This window comes from Abramis brama, assembly GCF_963993115.1.
Source record: "Abramis brama genome assembly, chromosome: 14".
Classification (NCBI taxonomy): Eukaryota; Metazoa; Chordata; class Actinopteri; order Cypriniformes; family Leuciscidae; genus Abramis; species Abramis brama.
The window spans coordinates 2,453,108-2,473,926 of record NC_139976.1 but is presented as its reverse complement, the minus strand read 5'-3'; the positions used below and the strand labels follow the sequence as shown (position 1 = coordinate 2,473,926).

Sequence of the window (20,819 nt, the reverse complement as noted above, 5' to 3'; positions counted from 1 at the left end):
AAATTGATCCAAAGTGCATAGCAGGACTACACTTTAAAAAACAACAATTACAAGTTTCCAAAAGCTAAAGAATAAAAATGTGTTTTCAGAGTAGATTTAAAAATGTCCAATGAAGGAGCAGACCTCACATGATAAGGGAGAGCATTCCAAAGCTTGGGCCCAGCCACAGAAAAGGCCCGATCACCCTTTCATTTGTAGCGACATCGTGACACATTTAAAAGCAAGTGATTTGAAGATCTAAGTGCCCTAGCAGGACAGTATGGCACAATAAGATCACAAATATACCTTGGTGCACAGCCAGACAACGCCTTATAAACAAACATAAGGATCTTAAAATCAACTCGAAACTTAATGGGAAGCCAGTGAAGGGATGCCAAAACAGGAGAAATATGATCCCTCTTTCTAGACCCAGTCAAAAGTCTTGCAGCTGCATTTTGAACAATTTGTAATCGAGATAGTGAAGATTGAGGAAGACCACAATAAAGAGAGTTGCAATAGTCTAATCGTGATGTTACAAATGCATGAATTGCAACTTCTAAATCTTTGTTTGAAAGAAGGTTCTTCAACTTTGCAATAGATCTTAAATGGAAAAAGCTTCCTCTAATAACCGCACTAATTTGTTTATCAAAAAATAGAATAAAAATGGACATACGGTTTTGGAACAACTTGAGGGTGAGTAATGATGACACCATTTAAAAATTTTGGGTGAACTAACCATTCATATCCAGAAGAAATTAATATAAGAAGGCTTTATTTTCTAATATGCCTTTGCCGTCAAGGCTTTGACAAAAATGTTTAACAATGAATTGTTACTTCACTTTCATTTGTGTTATTCTCTTTTCTGAGGCATTGCCTCATTGTGAATACTTAAGTTCACACTAAACCACTTAATGGCAAAAAGTGTTGCTGCTCTTTTCATTCTTGCTTGACTAAATCCTGTCTGGACTATTGCAAAGCTTTCCTGGCTTTATCTATATTCAATTTACTTTAGTCAGCTTTCCTGGCATGTATAGTCCTTTTACTCTCTGTGACATCACTGATTATGTGTGTGGCCAGAGGCACAACATGACTGAAGTTTAAATCCGGAGAGCAAATCTGCAAGAGACTACGCATTGTTTAATGCAATGATAAAGGTTTGCTAAATTTGTATCCAGAATTACAGTGTTTCAATGTAAAAATACACTTAAATGTAAAACTAATAATATTTACTTTAAAATGACAAGGAAATATGTTAGATTGTTAGTATGGATATCAACCTTTAATATAATGAGCTACATGTTTAATAAAACATTATTTATTATTGTAATTTTACACAACTTTGTATGTAATTTAAGAAAATGGAAAAATACTGTAAAAATAATACAGTAATTGTCCTGTATAAAAAATAAGCATTACTGTAATTTGTCATTAATGACATAATCCTTAAATTTATAATCCTTATCAATTAATTAATTTACAGATATTGTTTATTTTACAGAAGAAAAAAAATATTTTTTTAAATCTTACAAAAAAGAAAAGTTATTTTTTGTTAAATTAGGATTTTCTTTACAGTGTAAGTTTTATTTGTCTAATGTACATTTGTTATTGAAGACAAAGTATGCAATTTCTAGTATTTGGAATAAGCCAAATGTATTAATGAACCAATACTTATCAACAAATATATCACACCATGATAGCCTCGTGGGCAAGTGCGCTTTGGGAGACCCGAGTCCCAGTCCCGGCTCGTGGACCTTTCCTGCTCCCTCTCCCTCTCCCTCTCCCTCTCCCTCTCCCTCTCCCTCTCCCTCTCCCTCTCCCTCTCCCTCTCTCCCTCTCTCTCTCCCTCTCCCTCTCCCTCTCTCCCTCTCCCTCTCCCTCTCCCTCTCCCTCTCCCTCTCTCCCTCTCCCTCTCCCTCTCCCTCTCTCTCCCTCTCCCTCTCCCTCTCCCTCTCCCTCTCTCCCTCTCCCTCTCTCCCTCTCTCCCTCTCCCTCTCCCTCTCCCTCTCCCTCTCTCCCTCTCCCTCTCCCTCTCCCTCTCTCCCTCTCCCTCTCCCTCTCCCTCTCCCTCTCCCTCTCCCTCTCTCCCTCTCCCTCTCCCTCTCCCTCTCTCCCTCTCCCTCTCCCTCTCTCCCTCTCCCTCTCTCCCTCTCCCTCTCCCTCTCTCTCTCTCTTCTCTCTGTATGTACAGGCAAGTTATACCTAAACTTAAGCTAGGAGTCCTTTTGTTTGTTGTTTTGGCCCTGCTCCCTCCTGGGGCTCGTACCATGACGGTAGTTAAACAAAATCAGGGTTATGGGATTAGTTTTGAGTTGAAAAAAACAAACCAATCCAATCAGCCTTTATGACAATGGCCATCAACTTTCTGTGTTAACCCAGGCTTTAATCCTGAGTGTGTGGAGTGTGTACACATTAAAGTGTGACATCAGTAGCGAACAAACAGTCACAAGCCTTGAAACATGCGATTCACTTCTCACGAGAGAGCCAGTGTGATTCAATTTTCCCTTCTCCCAAAGATTAAGACATTGAAGAATATGAATTATATACTGTAAATGCATTTACATAGCAAGAAGAAAATATCATGCTATATCAGTGCAAGTGAAGGTTATCAAGTAGATAATATATACTATAGGTATACAGAGATTTGAACATGTAAGCTCACATGTAGTCATTTATAAAGCTCTATGTATTGATTATGAACGCGTATTTATATTAAATATTATCTGTACACACATTTAAATTAAATGCTTAATAATAATTGTTGAAATAAAATTGCTCATGTGTAATGAATTAAGCGTGTAATAATTACACAAGTAATATAAAATAATTTAAATAGTTCATTGCTAAAAGCCAGATGATATTGTCTTAAAATCTGTGAAATGGTGGAAGTGACTTTATTGCGTCAGGCATGTGTCACTTTGCTCACAGCTGACTGGTCCAGTGTTAGGTTGACGTCTCTTACACAGAACATAACCTTCTCTAAAACAGGTTTGCTGTGGAGTGGAAGTTACTATTGCGATGAACACCGCTAAAAGCCAAGCAACTTTCATGGAGCCTAAAACCCAGAGTCGGCACAAACTAAACTGAAACATACTGTACCTGATACCCACCTTAACCAGCTTGGTATAGGCGTCTGAAATATACATTTATTGTTTATTTTAAATTAAATAAAGAACAACTTAAGTTCATTATCTGGTAGTGTGTTACTGGTGATGGAGACAAGAAGTTCCTCTCCTCTCTCCAAATTCTGTTCCCACTGACCCGATTTCCCATAATCTAAAGAGGGCTAGTACGTGACACTATTCAGAAATATTCTAGCCGTTTCTTCTTTTTCCTTTTTTCGATCCTCTAATTGAAATGGTTAAAGCTAAACACGATTTCTTGGGAATATTGTTTCAGTTAAGTTAAATGTATTTTTTCCCCCCTTTCTAAATCAAACCTCTGTTACTCTAAAACTTTCCATCCTGTTTGATCCAGTTACACAATTCAGTTTGCTATTATCAACAATGAAAGGGAGGTTATTGATGCATTCATGTATTCATCTTGTTCATGAACCAGATCATCTTTCTATTACTGAAAGCCTGTTATAGAAATAATTCTTTGAGCTGCAACATAAACATATTCATTTTTTTAAACAATAGAACTGAAAGGAAGCGGAAAACAGAAATGATCCCTTTAATGCTTTTGAATAAACATGAATCTGATTGTCTTTGTTACCGTAGTAAAAGATGTAGTATATAACAATTCATGTAAATTATTAAATAATGATTAATTTTTATTCTAGACAAAGACTACATGAGATAAGAAAAAAAAATTAAACCCAAAACCAGTATAACATCAATGTTACATTCATTAAAATGGCATTAGGCAAAATACATATAAAATGTTGTGGTACTAAACTAAAAGTGTGTCAGGACACTCATCAGAGGAACAAGTATCAGCATCAGAGAACCACACAGACAAGAAGCCTCAGATACCTTCACTTGTTCTGGGACCCACTTATCTGTGAACAGGGAATATAATGAAATGCAGTGAAATGTAATGTATTTACATAGAAACCTTTATTTATGAATTATTAAAATCACCTGTGTTCCATTTCAGACAACACCAGAGGACCCATGGATATGGAAGCACTGTCATGGAAGTCCAGAGACCTGCCCTCTCTCCGCCGGTGTCCAGAGTCACAGTCCTAATAGAGAAAAGAGCAAAATCCAGCTGTGTGAATCCCTGTTATATATATGTAATCACAGTTCATCACCATTGTTTTTGTGAAAGGAGTGTTAAGCAGTGGACAGCCAAAACAAGTATTTCAGCAGCCTTACATACTGACACTGAAGAATTTGATAAAGTTCCAACACTGAATTTAAAGCCACTATAACTTTTTTTGTCCACAATTAAAAATTTTAATAATGAAAGGAGCACATCATGAATCCATCTTTCAAACCGTGTTTTTGACTTGCCCATTTATATTTAAATTGATCAGTTACATTTAATATCAGCGTGAATAATTCAGTCCCATTATGACAGGTTTTGTAAACTCACAGTTGAGCAGCGATTGCTTGACAGAAGGCAAAGGTGAACAGCACAGTGCAGGTAAAGCTTAGTGGAGTTTGCAGTGAAGATAAACATCCTGAAGGAGAAACGGCTGGATGTCGAGACGCCGTTCTGCAGCAGATCCACTGTGTCGTCATTTGGATTGGGACACCTGAGAATATCAATAATGACAATCAACAAATCAAATTCTTTTCTTTGTTTCCACTGAACAAAAATTGAATCTGTGCTTTTGTCTTGAAATCATGAGAGATAAAGTATCCCAGGCAATCCTAAAAAAATCCCTGCTTTACTCTGAAAGGATGAGATCCCAGCAGAGGCTGTAATCAGGATCATTCACAGGTGTAGCCCAACACGTGTCCATCACCAGGGCAAACTGGCGGCTGTCGACCCCCTCAACACGAACTTCCACATGCATCTCCTGGTCGAGCTCTGCATCCACAAGACCAGTGAAGGGCCGGGTAAACTCATCATCCTGATATGGAATCATCCGGACCAGATATCTGCCTTCACCAGCGGGGAGGATCTTGCGCACCATACTGTTGAAATGTTCACCAAAAAAAAAAAAAGTAGAATAAAGTAAAATCATGTACATTTTTGTATTTACCTCAACTCAATTTAGAAATGTAAACATTTCAAGAGCATATATATATATATATATATATATATATATATATATATATATATATATATATATATATTCTTAGAGTATATTTGCACAGGGTTCGAATTATGATTTCATCTTTGTGGGGGTCTCTTTAAAAAAAAAAAAAAGTAGCCTATGAGCAGGAGCGGTAGCTTAATAATGTAATATAAAAATATAAAAATTTGTAAATATAATACAAATTTAATAAAAAAGCGTTGGTAACACAATTCAATTTAAATAGTACATTTGGTTTAATTTGTTGAGAATTTTCACGTGAGTGAAATAGATCTGACAGATTTGACCGTGTAATTAAGTGGTTCAGTGGTAGAACATTTGCCAAACGCGTCAGAGGTTCTGGGTCGAAATCCGCACTCATATCAGTTTTTTTTTTTTTTTCATCAAATCCGATTATGTTTATAAGTGGTTCTATATCAGGCAGAGACACGTTTGTGTGCATTTTGTTTTGTAATTTTACTGGAACGAATAGAGAGTCTCCACAACGGATTGAAGCGCGCCCGAGTGAAGACTGTGCGCGAGCCACAAACAAACACAGTATCCGCGCCAATGATCGCAGCGGCACTTTTATCACTTGATTTAAGCATAAGGATGTACCGTAGTGTGATGACGATCCAAGATCCCGTGAGATCCATGTGTTTGGCATCTTGTCCTATCTTTTAAGTCATGCTACAGTAGTCTGAAGGAAAAAGTGCTTTATTTGTAATTTAAAATAATGGTGCTGATGATTTTTAGAGCCCCCCACAGGTGTATGATTTTACTGCTTTCATGGGAGCTCATCCTCTCTCTATGGGAGCTCAGCTCCCACTGGCTCCCACGTAATTCGAACCATGTATTTGCATTTGTTTACTCATTTTTATACTGTGCATTAGTTTTTCCTGCTTAAAAGATTCCCACCTCTCCAGCGGGTTTATTTCCACATTCATGGAAAGTGTTTGTGATTGAGGATAAACACATCTGAAAGAAATCTTCAGGATTTTCTCTCTGCTAATGAGACTGTCACCCTCTGACCTCGGTGTCCCCAGAATAAAGTTATCATAGATGAAGTGGGTGCTGTTAGCCTGTGAACAACAAATGTAAAATTTAGTTATTTAGCCTAAAATGAATTCAAGGTATTGCAACAGCAGAAACTAAGCTAAAATTTCCCTCAGTCAAGAGAAATATTGGTGGGTTACATATTAATGGTGGAGAATGTGGGCAAATGTTCCAAACTCTTTCATAGCAGGGTGCTGTGCATCTTTCCCCACTGAATCTCTCTTTAGGGAGGTCTGTTTGGGCCCTTCCCTTGGTTAGTTACAGATTCTTCAGTACCCTTACAAGCCTCCATACACAATTCTCAAAGTCTCATAGAGATTCCCCAAGTGGTCAAACTCTGTTGTTTCCATCAGGCAATACAAATAATTGGATGGTGTATTTGAATAAATGATACATAGTTAAACCTACCACAAGATTTGTACCACAGATGTGTTCCTCATTATCAAAATGGAATTCCACTCTGCCATTCCGGACCGTTCCTTTGCAGCTGGGATCATTGAGGTGTAAGACATCAGCTGGAAAACCAGCCTCAAAGAGCTGACAGCGAGACACAGACATGGAGCCAGAGCTGCTTTCACAGGTTTCTGAGACATCTGAGACAAAAAGCAAAGCTAATTAATCACTGAATATTGTATTACCGTATATTTTAAATTTATTTGTGGAATGATACCAACCAAAAGAGTCAGAATGTGATTGTGGTGTGTGATGGTCCTTTTTACATAAACAGCCGTAAACACCATTTTTCATCCCACAGCTTTCGTTCTCAGAACAGCTGAGTTCAGAACACGAATTTCCATCAACTAGAAGGGGAAGCACAGATTTAATACAATACTTCTTTTCTGCAATTAACCTCTGTTCTAGCTTGCTTCCTAAACAAGCGTTCAATTAAACCTGGAATTGTAAACTATGAATATTGCTGGCTCTGTGACAAGCTGCTTATGTTACACTATTTGAAGTCGCTTTGGAAAACAGTATCAGCTAAATGCACCTCACTAACGCAACCATAGCTAAGCGTTGTGTGTACAAAATCTTACACCCTGACCGATTACTGCTCTTGGTCTCAAGTTAAAAAAAAATCTAGTGAATTAAATGGATCTTTTTAACATTTATAATAATTTCCCTCATTAGGTCCACTGATAATAATAGTCTAAGTTTTTAAACAGATGCATTATATTCATTCAAAACATTGCATAGAGTTATATGAAACTTATAAGAAAAATTGGCTATTAAAACAAAACCTTATTGTTTTTATCTATTTCTAGAAAGACAAAACTCTTACCTTTAGAGAGGTTGTGTCCACTGTCCACCCTGAAGGCCCAACGGCCTGTAACATTGACATTACTGGACCTCTTGAGGTTTGGAATAAAGCTCCCGTTGACTGATCCAGGAATCACAAAGTAGTGTGTGGAGTTTACAGTGTCATAACCAGCCTGTATAATACACATAAAAAATGCAAAGTATATATTTAAACTGTACACATACATACGATACACTTATATAGTACTGAATAGTAACATTTTGATCTGATACAGAAAGGCTTCTTTCACCTCCACCTGACGTCCTGTTACAGAAATGTCACCATAATTCATCAGAATAAATGTAAAATTACTGCCTGAAATTAAAACCACTTGAAACGATGTTTCCTGCAAAGATTGGAAAAAAGCATAATCACTCTTAGTGTTCATTGTTCATTATTTTTAAACAAAATATTCATATTATTCAATGTTAGTATCAGTAATATTATTGCTCTTATTTGTATGAACATTACTGTGTGATTTCATTGTTATAATTGTTTTATTTGAATGGAATTGAATTTAGTAAAAAACAGTCACATTTCAGAAGCATAATCAAACTTACTGTGCCAGACATGGAAAAGTAAGGGACTTTATCCCACGTTGCAGCAAAGACCCAAGAAGCGTTGAAGGTCAGATTTGGGAAATTATTGTTTATATCCTGAGTGGCGCGTGTGAGAACACTTCCATTAGTGTACTGATGATATGAAACCACACCTCTCGCACTGTTGTCAAGGTCGGTCCAGAGACCAGCAATTATATCTTGGCTTTCATTAGAGGGAAAGGAGTTTGGGAAATATTGTGATGAAGACTGGTTGAATGTGAGGTGTCCATTATTATTCACCTGAAACATGAGATATATTGTCAAAATCACAGCCACAGATGAGCTTATAATGCAATCACTCACATTAAGACTTAGAATCGAGATGAAATCCAATTCTTACATAAATCTGCTGGTATGTTCGGCCAAAGAACAGAAAAGGCCTCAACAGCTTAATTTTAATGGAGCTTCCATCATCAGCAGCAGCATTTCGTGTGTCTCCTGATGAGCCGAAAGGGTAGAATATTTCTGGTGCTGCTGTGAGAATAAACAAAAAATACAGAAGATTTGACATTTACATTTCACAGTGATTTGTGAGGTTCATTTTGAGTTTATGTCATGTGAGAGGAATCTGGCTGCTATTAGTATAGGGACATGATGACCTCTGGTTGTGGATTGGAGTACTGTGAACTAATATTGGCACCTTTGGTAAATATGAGTAAAATGTCGTTCATCATTTTTTTAGGGATGCACCAAGACCACTTTTTCTGATACCGATACTTTCATTTTTGGTACTCGCCGATACCAATACCATATAACCAATACCTGTATTTTCACAGCATTTGTAATTTTTAAATATTGGTAGAGAAAGCAAAAGAATATAAATCATATTGGCTTAATTTGTTCAAATAAATATTTCCTAAAGTTATTTTCATGCTTAATTAAGCCTGCTAAAATGCATTGTATGAGCTTCTGTTACTTTCACTCCTCATTTTATTGCTCTATCATATTTTATCTTTCATTTAACAGTACAGCACATATTTAGAGCAGCTCCAGCAGAGCTCAGTGCTGAGGACTGTGTCAGTGGTACACATGTTTAGACACCAGTGATTCCAATTTTGACACTACAACAAAAACTACAGTAATCAATCAAATGTGGAAAAAAAACACTGCATATTCGTTACTGAATAAATTAAATATAGATGGGTTTTTTGTAAAGTTACAAAAGATAGCCTATTTAGTCAAGAGCAGTGAGTAATGTTTTCCTGAACATTTTATATTGAATATTTGTTTGATTAACATTAAAACAGCAGCAGGTTTATAAGACTGCTGCCCCTTTAAGACCGAACGCACGGACCCCACAAGCCAGAGACGTAAAAGACTATTCAATTCAGTATTAGCGCGCTGAGATTCTGGTTCTCTTACGAGAGGTTCTCTCGTATTGCGTAAGTAGCTTACGCTTCGGGAAAGTTCTCTTTCTTCGAGATCTGAAGCCAAAAAATTATCCTTAATTTTGCATTTATTGTCAACGCAGTGCAGTGGCAGGCAGACCAAAGCAAGCTGTATAAGCGTGCTCATTGGCTGCCAGGCGGCAACTGCTTAAGCCTACCAGTGAGCCCGGCGTGACGTCACACCCAATGAGGGCTTCGCGCCCTCCACACCCTTCTAACCGTCAAGAAGGGTGTGGCCAGTGTGTATATATTGAGGGCTCACAGGCTGAACTCTGATTTTCTTGTCTTCAGCGAAGCTCTTCGCATCGCTGGATCTTGAGAAGCCGCCGCCGTCGAAACCAGCGACCAGCAAGCTTAGGACAGCGCCTGAGGAAGCCGGCCGCCTTCGCCGCCTTCAGCCATCCGTGCCTGCTACGCTATCCGGCGACATATCCTTTTATTACTGCTGTGTGTGTTCGGCCTGCGACACACACTCTCTCTCACTGTTCTAAAAGAGCACGAGGCGTTTTTGTCAAAATGCCTCGTTTTTCCTGCGGCTCGTGCCGCGCCCCGCTCAGCAACGGAGACCGCCACCTCTTCTGCGCTCTCTGCCTGGGCCGCGAGCATGCCGCCACCGCACTCTCTACGGGCGGCTGCCCCGAGTGCGAGGAACTTTCAATGTCGACCCTGCGGGCTCGACTTGAAGTTTTCGACCAAGCTGTCGCTCCGCCTGTCCCTGCCGGGCCGTGCAAGAAGCGCCGCTCGCAGAGACCACCGGAGACTGTTGTGACTGAGGAGCTCGCCGGAACCTCTCCCTCGAGCTTCTCTCTCGCCCTCTCCGCCCCCCCCTCCCGGCCGCTCAACCGCCGGCTCTCACCCGCGCCGCCGCCGCGTCAGAGGATGAGGCGAATGAGATAGACACTCTCCCTCTGTTCGAGCCACGCTACTGCGCCGCTCACAAGGGATGGCAGAAGCGGATGGTCTCGGAGCGAGCTTCCTCTCCCTCTGTTCGAGCCGCGCAAACTGCGCCGCTCACAAGGGATGGCAGAAGCGGACGGTCTTGGAGCTCTCTTTACGTTACAAGAAAGCTACTCCGTCCTCGCGCGTCACTCACCGGCGAAAAGGAGAACAGAGTGTTTTCGTCCCGCTGTGGCCGGACCTACTTCCATTTCTCAGTCCCCTCTTAAGTTCAGGCGACTGGAATTGTTCATATCGCAGTGTACGAGCCTGTTATAAATACACGCACGCCTGCAAGCAAACGCCGTCACAAGACATGACGCTCTCTTATATGCTCGCTCTAACCGAAAGCTATTGTATTCTCCCCTGTGGCTCAGTGGCGGAATCTTAGGCTTTCACGGCCAAAGCCCCGTGTTCGATCCCGGCTCTTGCGGCAGTTAATAATTTATGCTGTTCGCTTCTCCGAGCTCGCGGCCAGCTTTTCTTACATACAGAAAGCGAACCCGCTCTCCCCCTTGTTGGGCCGCGCAGATTGCGCCGTTCACAAGGGATAACAGAGCGGACAGTCACGAGCAACGTTCAGCGCGCGCGCCTCACTCACCAGCGAAAAGAGGAGAGAGAGTGTTTTAGTCCCGCTGTGGCCGGACAAACCGCCAATTCTCACACATTTCTCAGTCCCCTCTTAAGTTCAGGCGGCTGGAAATATTACTATTGCAGTAAACGAGCCTGTTTTTATACACGCACGCCTGCAAACGAACATGAGGTCGCTCTCTTATATCTTCGCGCTAACTGAAAGGTAATGTGTTCTCCCCTGTGGTTCAGTGGCAGAATCATAGACTTTCACGCGGGAGACCCGAGTTCGATCCCGGCTCTCGCGGCAGATAAAAATTTATGCTGTTCGCTTCTCCGAGCTCGCGGCCAGTTTTTCTTACATACAGAAAATGAACCCGCCTCTCGTACCACTCCTACTCATGGTGCTCGAGTATTTATGAGCGTCTAAACACGAGGGAAGAAAAGACGGTTAAGTCCCGCTGCGGCTGGACCACTGTCAAAGCTTCACGCTCTGTCAGTCCCCGTTGCCACGGCTACTGCAGATGTTTACTTCGCAGTCATCGAGCCGGTATATCTACCCGCTCGCCTGCGCGCAACCACCGTTCTCACGGCGACCCAGAGAAATCTCAAATGAGCATAATGTCTGGTTGCACGGCTCACGCCGTATGTGTTTCAAATGCAGTGAATGTGCCCACGTTTCCGTGTTCACCCCTGCACACAAGCACTATAAATCCCGTGTTTCTCACATACCCCTTTTCCACCCAAAAAGAACTGGTTTGGAACTGGTGCTGGTTCAAAGTTGGTTCAACTTGCGAACCTTCTCAGAACCTGTTTGTTTTTCCACTGACTAGAGAGCCCAGCGAACGACGTCGTTATATCACTGTGTACGTTGCCATAGGCTACGTCTTAGCTTTCCTAGAAAGGCTTGCGCCAAATTCAAACATAACAATTACAATGTTGGACTACATTGTCTTTCTGCAAATGTTTCTCCTTGCCTCGCGATCCTATATTGGGGTCAGAAGAAGACAGAACACATTTGTGCTGCTCGTCTGGATTACTATAGACGGAGATTATGCTCGAGAAGAAGTTCGACAATAACCCCACCCCCCGACGTAAGCGTGACGTGGTTAAAGAACGGTTCTAGTCCAGCAAAGAGTTGGTGCCGCTTTGGAACCAATTTTCCTGGCCGAGAACTGGTTCTTTGGCTGTCGAAACACATATAACTGGTTCGCGAGTAGGCACCGGCTCCGAACCGGCACCAGCACTGCTTTGGTGGAAAAGGGGTAACAGAGCCCACTCTCACAAAGCAGGCAGAAGCCGCTCGAGTGTTAAAAGTAGGTCACGTGTCCACCTCACCGTGCCCACACCTACTCACTGCCCGCTCTGTCACACGGCCTCTCACGACCGGTCATGTTTTAAATGTAAGTCCTGTGCCCGCCTTCGAGCGCTCACACATACTAACGAACATTTCGCCCCGACGCCACCCTCGCGCGTCGCGCCTCACACTATATGTTCCCCGTCCAAGCCACCGGGACACCGTGTGTAAAACGGCCAGCTATCGCTGCGTGCGATCCGCCGTATCTAAGCACCAAGAGCGCGCACGCTGCGCCCACCCCTCCGTTTCGAGCTCTCGAGCCCGCGACGCGCGGCGATCAGAGCCCGGAGGCCATTCTGCCCCTGGCTTCACACTCAAAAGCGTGGGAAGCTATTCCAGGCGCATCAGAATGGGTGCTAAGCACAGTAAAAAAGGGCTATACTCTGCAGTTCGCTCGCCGCCCCCTGCGCTTTCAGGCGCGTACCGAGACGAGAGTGAATGGAGAAGTAGTACATCTACTCCGAGCAGAAATAGCTACACTTCTGTGCAAAGGGGCTATAGAACCGGTTTCCCCTTCTATGAGCGAGTCGGGCTTTTACAGCCGTTATTTCCTCGTTCCCAAGAAGGACGGAGCTCTCAGACCAATTTTGGATCTAAGATGTTTGAACAAGGCTCTTATGAGAAGACCGTTCAAAATGCTCACAACCGGGCAAATTCTCGCGCAAATTCGCCCGAGGGACTGGTTTATATCTCTCGATCTAAAAGACGTGTACTTTCAGATCCAGATAATACCCCGTCACTGGCCATTCTTGAGATTCGCCTTCGATGGTCAGGTATATCAGTACACCGTCCTGCCTTTCGGCCTGTCGTTGGCACCCCGTACATTTACGAAGTGCATGGACACGGCTCTCGCTCCCCTGAGGGGTCGGGGAATGCGAATTCTGAACTACTTGGACGATTGGCTAATTCTAGCACAGTCAGAGGCCGAACTCATCGCCCACAGAACAGTGCTTCTAAGCCACCTGGACAGCCTGGGGCTCACGGTCAACTGGACCAAGAGCTCATTAGTGCCCAGTCAATCAACCTCTTTTCTGGGTTTGGATCTGGACACTGTGGCAATGACGGCCCGCCTGTCGACACAGCGCGTGCGCTGCATTCGACACCTGACCGCGTCCTTCCAGCCGGGCAGCACCGCACCTCTCAAGACATTTCAGAGGATGCTGGGTTGTATGGCTTCAGCTGCAGCAGTGCTTCAGCTGGGTCTGTTACGTATGCGCCCGCTACAACGCTGGCTGAATGCCCGAATGCCTCACAGAGCCTGGGCTTCCGGCGGCATTCGAACCAGAGTGACTCAGAGCTGCGTTTTCAGCACTGAAGCCCTGGTTAGCGGCCAACTGGTACCAGCGGGGAGTGACAATGGGAGCTATCTCACACCGCAAAGTTATCTCGACGGACGCTTCCACCTCAGGTTGGGGCGCTCTTTCGAGGGCAAACCGGTCTTTGGCCTGTGGTCAGACCAGGAGAAATGCCTCCACATAAACTGTTTGGAGATGATAGCGGTCGAGAACGCGCTCAAGCGCTTCCTCCCATTCATACAGGATCACCATGTGCTAGTCCGCTCGGACAACATGTCTGTGGTATCCTATGTGATCCGACAGGGCGGTGTCAGATCCAGGAACCTGTGCAAGCTGACAGAACGCCTTCTCGTTTGGGCTCACCGCTCGTTGCGCTCGCTGAGAGCCGCGCACGTGCCGGGCCACCTGAATGTCGGTCCAGACAGACTGTCCAGAGACATCATTCCCCCGGGAGAATGGTCCCTGCAACCCCAGACAGTCCAGTTTCTCTGGCGCCTATTCGGCAGAGCGGAGGTCGACCTCTTTGCGTCGAGAGACAACGCTCATTGCCCGAAATTTTTCTCGAAAAGCGAGGACGTGCTGTCCCAGACCTGGCCCAGCCTCCCGCTGTACGCTTTTCCCCCGATCTCCCTGTTACCACAGGTTTTAACAAGGATCAGGGTAACACAGCACACAGTGCTCCTTATAGCCCCGCGCTGGGAGAACCAGATTTGGTACCCAGAGCTGGTGAGGCTGTCGCACTCACCCCCATGGCCGATCCCGGTGAGAAAGGATCTCCTCTCTCAAGCCGGTGGGTCAATCTGGCATCCCCATCCGGAGCGATGGTCTCTGCATGCATGGGTAATCAACGGATACCCGTTGACCTGCCAGAAGGGGTCGTGAACACGATCACGCAGTCTAGAGCTCCCTCCACGAGACGGCTCTATGCGTCTAAGTGGTCTGTGTTCTCTAAATGGTGCGCTACTAAGAACTTTGATCCACGCACATGTGGGGTTCCGCAAGTGCTCTCCTTCCTACAGGAGCTGTTGGAAAAGGGCAGGTCCCCTTCCACGCTCAAAGTGTATGTGGCGGCTATTGCAGCGTTCGCTGAGACGACGCGCAGCCGGGCAATCGGAAGGAATGAGCTTATTATCCATTTCCTCAGAGGAGCCAGGCAGATGAATCCCCCGCGGCCCCCCTCGGTTCCTATTTGGGATCTGTCCTTGGTCCTGGAGGCCCTGAAGGCTTTTCCTTTTGAACCGCTTGAATCTGTGGATCCTAAGTACCTTTCGCTCAAAACCGTTTTTCTGATAGCTCTGTCTTCAGTAAAACGCGTGGGGGATCTGCACGCGCTATCTATTAGCCCTGCATGTCTTGAGTTCGGACCGAATGACTCTAAAGTCATTCTCAGACCGAGACACAGGTATATTCCCAAAGCGATTGGTACCCCCTTTAGGGCACAAATCATCTCCCTCTCGGCTCTGCCAATATCCGATAACGGGGACAGTGATAACCTCCTATGCTCTGTTAGGGCGCTGAGAGTTTACATCACGTGTTCCGCCGCTTTCAGGCGGTCCGAGCAGCTCTTTGTTTCTTTTGGCGGACGCACCAAGGGTCTCGCCGCCTCGAAACAGAGCCTGCCCAGGTGGATAGTGGACGCGATTGCAGCAGCTTACGCCTCCAAACACCTGCAGTGTCCTTTGGGTGTCAGAGCCCACTCCACTAGAGGCATGGCCTCTTCGTGGGCCTGGTCCAGTGGAATTTCTATTCACGATATTTGTATGGCGGCGGGCTGGGCCTCCCCATCTACATTCGTGAGGTTTTATAACCTGGAAGTTCCCGCCCTGCAGGCTAAACTGTTATCAGTATAAGTGGCATGTATGCTGCCCAGTCGCTTATGCGCAGACTATGTCCACATACTGGTTAATTTTCTGGTTGGCACCAGGGGAAGGATTCTTTTCCACAAATAGACCAGTGTTTCTGCTCTATTCCCTTTCCCTATACGTGTTTATGCACTGTGTGGGCCCGCGCTGCCGGCCACACCATTTCCACTGATGTATACAGACCGGCTATGCCGCTCTATCATTTATGTGAAGTGAAGTGCTTAGTACAGGTGTGGGCCCGACCGGCCACCTGTTTCAACGTTATGTTTTTCCCCGGTCTCCCTGGGATTCATGTGTTGGATGCTCGGCGCGCACGGCGTTGACAATGGGTTCCCGAAGCGTAAGCTACTTACGCAATACGAGAGAACCTCTCGTAAGAGAACGTACTCGGTTACCTAATGTAACCTCGGTTCTCTCTAGAAGAGGGAACGAGTATTGCGTAACCTGCCGTGACGCGCCACGAGCTTTTGCGCTTCAGACTATGAAAACCAGAGTTCAGCCTGTGAGCCCTCAATATATACACACTGGCCACACCCTTCTTGACGGTTAGAAGGGTGTGGAGGGCGCGAAGCCTCATTGGGTGTGACATCACGCCGGGCTCACTGGTAGGCTTAAGCAGTTGCCGCCTGGCAGCCAATGAGCAGCCAAAGAAAGAGAACTTTCCCGAAGCGTAAGCTACTTACGCAATACTCGTTCCCTCTTCTAGAGAGAACCGAGGTTACATTAGGTAACCGAGTACGTTTTCGGGGCACGCGCTTTGGATGTTTGCGTTCATGAAACTTCTTGATGGTGTCGTCCTGTAATAATGTAGGGAACCACTCGTTAAACATAAATCAGGTAACACTTCATGTTTTACTTACATATATGATTTAGTTTTAATCCCAATAACACATGCTGAGTGAGCGATCCCCAATCAAGAGCATTCAACAGAAGTGCTCGCTCTCTCTCTCGTCAGTTAAATGTTAATAATAAGCTACATGCTTTTCTCTTATCAGCTCGCGCACCACAGCTATGTGTTACTATATTTCGTTTAATATTCTACTAATAAGATACATTTACTTCATAGACGGCCTTCTTTTTATCCCTATTATACCCTCTGTTGTCAGTGTTTCTTTGTCGGGACACAAACACTGTTTACACGCTGCCTGGTATCGCTTATTGGTATCGGAGCATTTTTACGACTACAAGCACATGAACTCAATATCGAGCCCGACTGGTATCGGTATCAGTGCATTCCTATTTTTCTTTTTTTTATTCAAAATTTTTCACAAAAATCTATCCTTTAACGTGTGCCACATTTATTTTCACCCCTAGAAATTCGAGATATTCGAACAACTCATATTGTAAGTTAAGTGTTTAGGAAAACTTAAGTTGTAAGTCGTAACTTCCTGCTCTAATTATGATGTGATACGCAAGCCAAATTCCTTTATCCATCACTATAGGAAAGACTGAAAATTCAGCAATAATGTGTAACAAAAGGCTGTTGAGAAGATGAGGAAGTTGATATTAGAAAGAATTATTGAAAATGGCCATTTCCACAAACATAAATAATTATTTTGTGAGCTGTTTTACTTCTGTCTAATGTGATTTATATTCAGAAGAAATTAGTTTAGCTATGATTTTTTTCTACACTCTTGTGTAATGGGTCAAACAAAACAAAAGTCTAAGATGCTCATGAGAGTTCATAAAGGAAGCAAGACAAGACTTTACCAGTGGTTGTGATTGGTGGAGTCATGGATTCTATAGATGAGATCGTCTCTGTTGTTGTAGATGCTGATGGGATTGACTGGCTTGTGGATTCTGGTATTAGGAACAATTTTATGTCAACAGCAATCATTTTCATAACAAAATTCTGAAAAGTTAATGGCTGAAGATCATGAGTAAGTGCTCACCTACACAGTAAGCTCCACAAAATATTGGCTTGACAAACTCATAAACATAGTAATTTCCTGGACAGGCTTTGACACTTATAGGGTGGGATGTGTAAGTACAGCAGCCGCTCCATGAGGAGACACAGACCTGACGGGTGACCACTCCATCTTCCAGCTGTGGGTGAGGGCCGCTGAGCCACAGTGGGTAATTAGTGCCACACATGCCTTGATTTACACATGATTCTGGCATCTGAGTATTTTCACCATTGTAGAACATTCTGTACCAGCCATTCCAGTCCACATTAAAATCACACGTACTATAGTAGTTATAGTTATTATAGTAAGAGTTGTCTGTGGATCTCCAAGGCTGATCCAGACTGGTATAGTTGTAGCAGGGGTCGACAATTGGAGTGATGAAAGATACTATGCAGAAAGTGTGCATTATAATAACATAAAAACCATCAATACAGTTCATGATAATCATGACAAAAACAAAGATGAATGAATAACGAATGTACCTGCACAATATACAGGAGCTGGGATTGAAAGAGTTGGTCTGGTAAATTTGTAGACATAATAATTTCCAGGACAAGCTTTGACTTGGATCGGGTCGGATCTGTAGCGACTGCACTTATCATAGTGAGTACCGTAAATCTCACGAGTAACAACTCCATCGTCTAGCCGAGGATGAGAGCCATTAAGCCACAGAGAACTAAAACCTCCACATGACATGTAAGTCATACACCACTCAGGCATCTGAGCACTTGATCCATTAATGAAGAGTCGATACCAGCCATCCCATTCTACACGATTGTCATCATGTCCAGTTATGAATCCATTACTAGACCAGTAATTGAATGCGTTTCTCCAGTAGTTGTCGAGTATGTTGTAGTTATTACACGGGTCATAATCTGTTAGTAAGAGATGATGATACCAAAACATATTATATTTCAATGATAAACTTCACAAGTACAAATCTAAACCAGTCAAACTACAAATAATCATGAGATTCATAAACCATTTATACATAACATGACTGTGTTAGATAGTGATGGTTCAAGTTAATGTATAAAAATTGCCATTTAAACTTTAATGCAAAACTTTAATTGGAAACAACAAGAGCAAATTTGGCTGTTGAGTTAATCATATATTCATTCATATATATTATATATAGCTTACTCAAGATGATGGTAGATCCAGTGAATATATCTGGACTTATAGTGGAAACTGCCTGTGAAATAGTGTTGACATCTAAAAAGAAGGAAATTCATGCCATGAGAAAAATCATTTTGAAAGGTTTGAACGATTTAAAAATTACAAAAACCACAGTACCTGTACAGTATCCTGAACACCATAATTGTGGATTCACAAGTTCATAGACATAGTAATTGTCTGGACACGCTTTCACTCTGATGGGAACTGTCTTGTATTCACAGCAGCTTTCCCAATAATAACTACCTCCACAGACCTCCCTGGTCACCACTCCATCCTCTATCTGAGGGTGAGGATCATTGAGCCACAGATTGAGGTCTGTGTTACAGGTGTATGAATTAACACAGGTCTCTGACATCCGGATGTCCATTCCATAGTAGAGAAGACGGTACCAGCCATTCCAGGAGAAAGATTCATCACAAATGTAATCTCCACTTTCATTGTTGGCTCTCCAGGGACGATCCAGAGACTCATAGTTGTAGCAGGGATCACTGCTGATGCTTTGGAAAGCAACTGTCATGGACAAAAGAGATCTCTGTATTATACACTTTGTATTAGGCTATCCACCTGCATAAACACTAGGGGCCTCATGTATAAAACTTTATTTAGTGTGGTAGATTTTTCCCTAAACCTAACTATCTGGGGCGTCTCCAATCGACACCCAACTGATCTTAATATCTCTGGCGTCTCCAAATCAACACCAATACCTTTAACTGGGGCGTCTCCAATCGACACCCAATACCTTAAACTGGGGCGTCCACTAATCGACACCCAGTAAAACAACTGGCAACTTGCTTCCCTAAACTAGCTTCCTGCGCAGGAATAAATCGACAAACAGACCTGCAAATGTCCTTTAAATGCTTTAATCATGGCCAGGAGATCTTCCCGAGCAGTTCTCAAGGAATCTCTCCCAAGAAGCAAGGCCGGAGGATCTCAGACAAATTCCATTGCGAATCCCACCGTAAAACACATATACAACAGTTTTTATAGAATCGAGAAAACAAATAAGACTAACATGTCACCTTCAATATGATTGGTTCAATTGGTTCAAAAGCCCCAACCTTTTTCCTCTGTCACTGGCACAAGCAAACTCTGATTTTGTGGTGACTTCATTTGTTAATCACAAAATTCTAACAGACTGTCTAGTTTCATTTCCCCTTTCTGTGTTATTTTTACATACACACATACTCAAAGTCACAAGTTTTCCCCAAAGAGTTTGGAAACATTAAAAGCATATGAATGTTGTTCCGGCAAGAAAAACAAATGTTAGTTGATTAATTAAAGTTGATTAATTAAAATCCATCACAGTAGATTTTATCCTAAAAGTCTGTGCACGAATCCTTCCAAAATTCCCTTTAGAAATGCCAGTCAGTGGAAGGTTGTATACGAGCATCTCCACCCGTCACCTCTCCAAATTATCCATATATGGATCTTACGACACCTAGCTTTATTATTAGGGGTGGGGGAAAAAAATCGATTCTTAGGCCCTGTCCCAAATGTGGACTTCCTCGGAGTCCACACTTGGGTGACGTCATGTAGTGCAGACCTATAGGGCCCTTGGCGCGAATCCACGAGGGTGCATTGAGAGTTATTTTTGGGACAGACTCGATCGCCACGCCGGAAATAACGGTCTGGTTGTTGTTGGACAGGAGAAATCACATTTTTGCGCTCCGACGTCTTATCTGCATGTCAACTACACAGCCTAATTTTACAGTTCTATATTTTGATATTGTGCATGCCACCTGGGCATTAGACAATAGTTACATCATGCTTTTTTAAATGATGTATACAGTTGTACATAATAATACATAATGTTCCATTTGACCTAAGATTTCAATTTTAACACATAATGAAAATGTGCATGAGTTTCAGATGAATTTACAGGTTTCAATATTCATGCTATGTTTACATATGACTCAGTAAAGCCCTGATATTCGGTTCTATTTATTTAATGAATCATGCGATCGTATTATTCAATGCGCTATTATTATGTTTGAGACATCAACCACTGCTCGATGACCATAATGTTTGTATAAACTGTAGGTTACAACTGGTAAAATGTACATCTAGGTCATAAAAAACGTAATATTTCTTCTTAGCCATGTTATCAATTGTCCGTGAGCGAAATCTCCTCCCATCCGTTGTCTAATTGGCCTTTCGCAAGGATTCCTGGGTAGTTAAAGTGTGTGGAGCCTGCATCTATGCGGGC

At 43.0% G+C, this 20,819-nt stretch overlaps 1 protein-coding gene across 1 annotated transcript; it reads right to left on the bottom strand.

Annotated features, from left to right (window-relative positions):
- Positions 1-3,636: 3,636 nt before the first annotated feature.
- On the bottom strand, positions 3,637-19,130 carry LOC311096277 (uncharacterized protein; the record flags this gene model as incomplete). Its single annotated transcript, XM_084135344.1, has 15 exons — positions 3,637-3,979; positions 4,062-4,165; positions 4,519-4,681; positions 4,821-5,066; positions 6,086-6,249; positions 6,632-6,816; positions 6,898-7,023; positions 7,503-7,653; positions 8,081-8,359; positions 8,460-8,593; positions 17,238-17,327; positions 17,420-17,821; positions 17,917-18,309; positions 18,578-18,649; positions 18,731-19,130. The coding sequence occupies 15 exons, from the start codon at positions 19,128-19,130 to the stop codon at positions 3,976-3,978; spliced, it is 2,913 nt and encodes a 970-aa protein (XP_083991470.1). The 3' UTR covers positions 3,637-3,975.
- Between the last annotated feature and the right edge of the window lie 1,689 nt (positions 19,131-20,819).